Source organism: Sciurus carolinensis, chromosome 8 (assembly GCF_902686445.1).
Source record: "Sciurus carolinensis chromosome 8, mSciCar1.2, whole genome shotgun sequence".
Lineage (NCBI taxonomy): Eukaryota > Metazoa > Chordata > Mammalia > Rodentia > Sciuridae > Sciurus > Sciurus carolinensis.
Window position 1 is genome coordinate 4,782,683 of NC_062220.1, and position 6,000 is coordinate 4,788,682.

A 6,000-nucleotide genomic window follows, 5' to 3' on the forward strand; every position below is an offset into this window, starting at 1 on the left:
TATTTATACTACCATATGTCCAACAAAATTCTCAAAAGCCTCTTAGTATAAAAAGGATATATGCTACTTGGTACAATCAGTGCTACTAAGGATTTAAAGAACTTTTCATAAATGAAACTTGTAAGGTTATATGGGGAAACGTGTAGTAATGAATGGCTCCATCCTCTGACAACAAATAGTCAAGACAATTCAAAAAGAAGACACACAAAAAATTTTCAAAGCTTATAGACCACTTTAAAGCTATTAATGAGAAATAAAAGGATTTTTTCCTCCAACCAAATACTAGAAAGGGAAAAGAGAAAAAGGGATTTATTACAAGCTCATTTCACCAAAGCTCATAGGTGAGAATCAGTAGAAAAAGTCACAAATAAAAGGATGTGTGGGGCTGGGGTTGCGCTCCCGTGGTAGAGCACTCACCTAGCATACATGAGGTCCTGGGTTCAAGCCTCAGTACTACTAAGAATAAAATAAAGGTATTGTGTTCACCTACAACTAAAAAAAATTTTTAAAAAAGGTTATGTATGCTGGGTGCAGTGGTGCCCTCCTGTAACCTCAGCTACTAGGGAGGCTGAGATAGGAGGATCACAGATTTAAGGTCAAACTGGGCAACTTAGTGACAGCCTATCTAAAAATAAAGAGTAGAATGGTCTGAGGATGTAACTCAGTAGTAGAGGACTTACCTAGCAAGCACAAAGCTCTAGATTCAATCCCCAGTACAAATTTTAAAAAAATAAAAGATATATGTAAATAAAGCCATTAGATATTTAAAAAAAAACCTGTACCAAATCCCCCAGAAAACATTGATCAAATAAAATTGATTATATGGCATATGATTATATTTAAATATACATGTATAAATATAAGCCAATAAAGCAAAACTAAAGCAAAATATAGTGATCATGTCAAAAAGTACAAATGTGTTTAACTCATCTGTCAATGATTATAAAAGAGTTAAAGTTTTCCAATAAGGACAACTCTTTCCATGTTAGCTAACAAAGCAAAATCTAATAAAATGTTGGATATAAGAGACAGAACTAAAATAATTCAGAAAGGATAACAGAAGAATAGGCAAATATACACACCGGGAAAACATAATTATAAGCAAACAGGAATCACATATCTTGACACCCAACAAAGCACTAAAAGGCTACTTTATAATGCATAAAGTAAAGACAAGTTATTTCTACTTAGGCATTCAATAAGGCAGCATCAACTTCCATAAAGGAGGAATTATAGTAGATCCAAGAAAAAGTAAAAATACACTAGTAACAGAAGACCTTAACACACTAGTCCCAGTCCCAGTTTGAATGGACCAAACAACAACAACAAGAAAAAAAAAAAAAACTGGAAGTTTCATATAACATCATTAATAAAGTAGTACATACAGATATATGCTAAACTCTGAACAAACTACTAACAAAGATGATACCTCCTCTTTCAAGAACATACCACATTCACAAACCAATCTTGGATGGCAAAAAATGAAGTCCAAAGAACAAAAATAACACAAACAGAACCCTTCTAGCCACAATGTAATAGAAGTAGAAATTAAAAGCAAAAACCAGAAGGTTGTCTCATCTTAGAATTTTAAACCATATTAGCATAGAAATGTTTAGTTGAGGGGGAAATTCAAAACAAAAAAATTAATTTCTTGAAAATGATTTAAAAATTTCAAATCTAAGGAATACATACAAGCTAAAGACACCTGCCAAGTTTTGTAATACTAAGTACCTTTTCAACATAAATAAGTTTACTATCCCATTCAAAAACAAAACAGGGCTGGGAATATAGCTCAGTTGGCAGAATGCTTGCCTCACAAGCACAAGGCCCTGGATTTGATCCCTTGCACTGCAAAAAAAACAAAAAAGAAAAGAAAAGAAAAGAAAGAAAGAAAGAAAGAAAAAGAAATTAATAATCACAAAAGCACAACTACATGAGTCAAAGAAGAGAAAAATACAGAATGAACCCAAGCTTACCCTCTGAAAAACATCTACAACATAGAAAAGCCACTAACTAAAGCATCAAGAAAAATAAAAAATAAAAACATAATATACAAACGAGAGGTAGAGAAAAATAATCATAAAAACAGATTTTCAAAATTCAAGAAGTTACTACAAATTCATTTGAAAATTCTGGATGAAATGGATGTCTTTAAGACAAATAAAATATACCAGAATCGATTCTACCAGAGACAAAGTCAGACTTAGAATTCCCCAACAAGAAAGCTAGAAAATGAGACAAATGGCTATCTAAAGCCTTTTGATGGTCATATCACTACTGTGTTGTTCTTGACAAAAATGCATAACTAGACCTACCATAGTGAAACACTTGACTATTCTAAACTGAGGGACGTTATACGTAACAGGTTGTCAAAAACATCAACATCCTGAAAGACAAAAAAAAAGGCTAAGGAATTGTTCCAGATTATAAGGAACCTGAAGGACATGATGACCACCAAACACAAGGCATGACGCTGAAGGGAGCCAGGGAAAGACTGCATAAGAGCTATAAATGGGACTGTCCACATGAATCCAGACTGCATATGGATACTACCACCGCATGAATCATCAATTTTCTGACTTTAATAATTTGGTCTGCAATTATAAAAGAGAAAGTCCTTGTTCTCAGAAAGTAAACACTGAAGTATTTTGATACAGGAGGATATGATGTCCATTTGTGTACAATGTACCAAAACGTATTTTACAGTCATGTATAACTAATTAGAACAAATTTTTTTAGAAAGACAAAAAAAGAGAGGGGGGGGGAAGAGAGGGTATGATGTCTGCAACATTCTCTCAAATAGTTCTGAAAAGTCACAATAACATGTATGGCTATGCAAAGAGAATGCGAAAATAAATATGAAATAGCTAGTGAAACTGGAGTAAGAGGATGCAGTGATTTTGTTTTTCCTCCTGGTGTTCAGTAGATTTGAAATTATTTCAAAATGTTAAGAAATGTAAACATTATCAACGAAGAAGTTTGGTCAAGAGAACTGAGACTGTAGAATGCATTAATATATTCATACATTTATACATTCTACTGTCATGTACAATTAGAATAAATTTTTTAAAAGAAATGAGACTAGATTTATGAAATAATCTCTGAAACCTATAGCCTAATCACTCCTTGAAATAGCTGAAACTTTATGATTCTAGAAGATCCCCCTATCCATATTATCCTGGCCCCCAGGATACTTGTGCTCACTCAGTTGGCCCTAGGATTTGTTAGTTTCCAAGGTTACCAGGATGAAATTTATTTGCTAAACACAGGGGTTGGGACTATACAGCTCTTGCCTAGCATGTGCCATCTGGGGGTAGATGGGGTTCAGGGCAGGGGACTATCTGGCTATTTAGTACTGTCGACTAAATCATTAGTGCCCACTATTTTTCCTCAATGTAAATTTTTCTTTTAGAATGTAATAAAAAAATAAAAGGCATTCTCACCTGTAAAACAGGTATTTCTCTTCTTTCTTGGTAACAGGAATTACAAAGCAATGATTCTCTTAGGATGGTGTCAGATAGGAAAACTAAAGGCAAATGTGAGGACCACTAGTCTGAAGTTTAGAACAACTTCCCAAGTCCATTCTTTTCCTTAGTCCTCATTATCTTCATCTGCATTTTACCACTTTTTCTTCTATTCTGAGGTAAAACTCAATCCAAAAACCATTTTAAACTCTGGGAAATGTTAAGAACTACTAATATGCTAAAGTGGGTAAGTTTCAACACTTTCAGACTGCTCCTTCCGTGCATACACTGGACACTGGAAATTCAAGATACACAGGAGCTTCCATGGCAAAGTATGTCCATGTGAAACCCTCTGGGAAGATTCCCACTATTGCTTCCAAAGCCTGTGACGACTGTGGAGCACAGCTCTGGGCCATTATGATCTACTGAGGGTGAATTTCCCAGTGAGCAAAGTTACATGAACACTTACCTCAAAAGGTCATAACTGAGCACATTTTAGATATTTATACCAAGAATGAGTAAGGTCCCCAGAATACTAATATTAAAGATATGACAAAATGTATTATTTCACTGCTACTGCCAAGAAATGCTTTATATTTCAATAGTTTTGGCAAGACCCAAAAAAGCAAAAATCACCCCATGTAAACAGAATACTTTCACATGATGCCTTCCCTGTTGACAGACCTGAGGGGGCATGGGACTACAAACAGGGGAGGGGACAAATAAGTGAGCCAACAATTGGAGGGAGGAGGGCTGCAATATCAATACTGATGTGGACTTGTGTTTGTTTTTGAGCAGCAACAGCAACTTCTAAAATAAAGAGTCACTAAACTTCTAACACAATGTCTATTTTAAAAAGAAAGAGTAGCACAAGAGGCAGTTTTTTCCACTCTGTAACCAGCACTGGTTCTTCAGCAGCAAACAGAAAGAACTATCAGTAGGAGATGGGCTGTAGGAAATTAGAAGACACCCCCACAAGGTTGTCAAGGAAACCAAGCCAACTACATTTTTCTATAGAAAAGAATCACGGGAAAGGTGAACATGCCATGGAATATTTTATGGCAAAGAGATTGAAACTCCTTCTTGAAATATCTTTCAAGAAGCTAAATTTACTTCCAGGCTACTTTATTAAGCACTACTTTCACAATGCACAAGCAAACAAGCTCGTATTCCTCAATTTCCCGGCGAGATGAATTCAGCAATCACCTCAAAAATCAGTTAATCTTGGGCCACTGAGAGTACAAGACGTCTCTTAAAGTCTCTTTTAACATCAAATGACCACAGTCAAAAAGGGAAGGGAGGGCTTTCCCAAATTTAGGCTGTTTTTCAAAATGGAGCCTTTTGAAATACATCATTTCTAAGAGAAAAATGTCTATGCAAACTAAAGCAAGAGCTTAGCTTGAGTGGGCCATTTCAGACTGGAAAAGCAGAGTGGGCAGTAAAAAAAAGAAGAAAAAGGTGTCAAGTTGGTAAATCGGTGCAAATATCTCCACAAGTCGGGGTTGAAGAATCTTCATCCACCCGGAGAAGAGACACGCACGTGAGGACACAGGAGCACCGGCGACGAGAATGTCACGGGCAGGGCGACGTTGGCCAGCAGACTGGCGCTCACCGACCGGCTGCGCCCCGCGCCCCGCAAGCCCATCCCGGTCGGGCGCGACCCCGCGTCCGCGGCCCCGGCAGGACACCCTGCCAGCGGCGGGTGGCGAGGCAGAGGCGAGAGCGGGGCACACCTCGCGTGGGCCCCACCTGCCCCGGGCCGGAGGCTCCCCCTCGTGGCCCTGCCTGCGAAGCCCGGAGCCAGGCGGCCGGCGCCCAGCGGGGCAGCGGGAGCCCGCGCCCCCACCTGCGCAGGTGGCCCGGGCCTGAGCCGGGCGGGCGCGGGGGCGCGTCCAGGTGAGGGCGGGAGCGGGGGTGCGCGCCGAGCGGCTCTTACCCGGTGCCACAGTCCACCACGCAGGGAGGCAGGGAGCCCGCCATGCTCGGACGCGCGGCGCTCAGGCCAGCCGGCCGCTGAGAGCTACCAGCCGCCGTCCGCTCTGCCGCCCACTCGCCCCGCGCGCCGTTTCTCCCACGAGCCTCCGCAGCGCCGCCGCCAGGAGCCCGGATGCGCCGCCGCCGCCACGTGACGTCACTCCGGTCCGGCCAATCAGGAGGCGCGGACTCCCCGCCCCCCTCGCCCGCCATGTTTAGTGTTGGCGCTGAGGCTTATTAGCCCACACGCCCAACCTGGCTACTGGAGAGATTGGGGTTTATTTTTAACTGATTTACGGTGAATGTGACCCCATTTCCGAGGCCTGGCTCCTTTCTCATCCTTTACGCCTCCGCCCAAATGTCACCTTCAGGAAAGTTGTCCCTGATCACCTTAACTAGGTTCCCTCCTCTCACTTTTTTCTCTATCTCAACAATCTTGGTTTCATTCCTAAGACTTGGAGCAAAAATGTGTTTTTATATGTTTATTTGTTTGTAGTCTGTCTCCCCTACTGGACTATAGGCTCCACTGGATAGGGCTCGAGTCTGTCAAATTTCTAATAAT

At 40.6% G+C, this 6,000-nt stretch overlaps 1 protein-coding gene across 1 annotated transcript in view; it reads right to left on the bottom strand.

Annotated features, from left to right (window-relative positions):
- Positions 1-5,575, bottom strand: part of Actr3b (actin related protein 3B) — a 69,005-nt gene extending 63,430 nt beyond the window's left edge. Inside the window, 1 exon segment of the mRNA XM_047562270.1 lies at positions 5,401-5,575. Coding sequence (XP_047418226.1) covers positions 5,401-5,444 — 44 coding nt within the window. The 5' untranslated portion in view covers positions 5,445-5,575.
- Between the last annotated feature and the right edge of the window lie 425 nt (positions 5,576-6,000).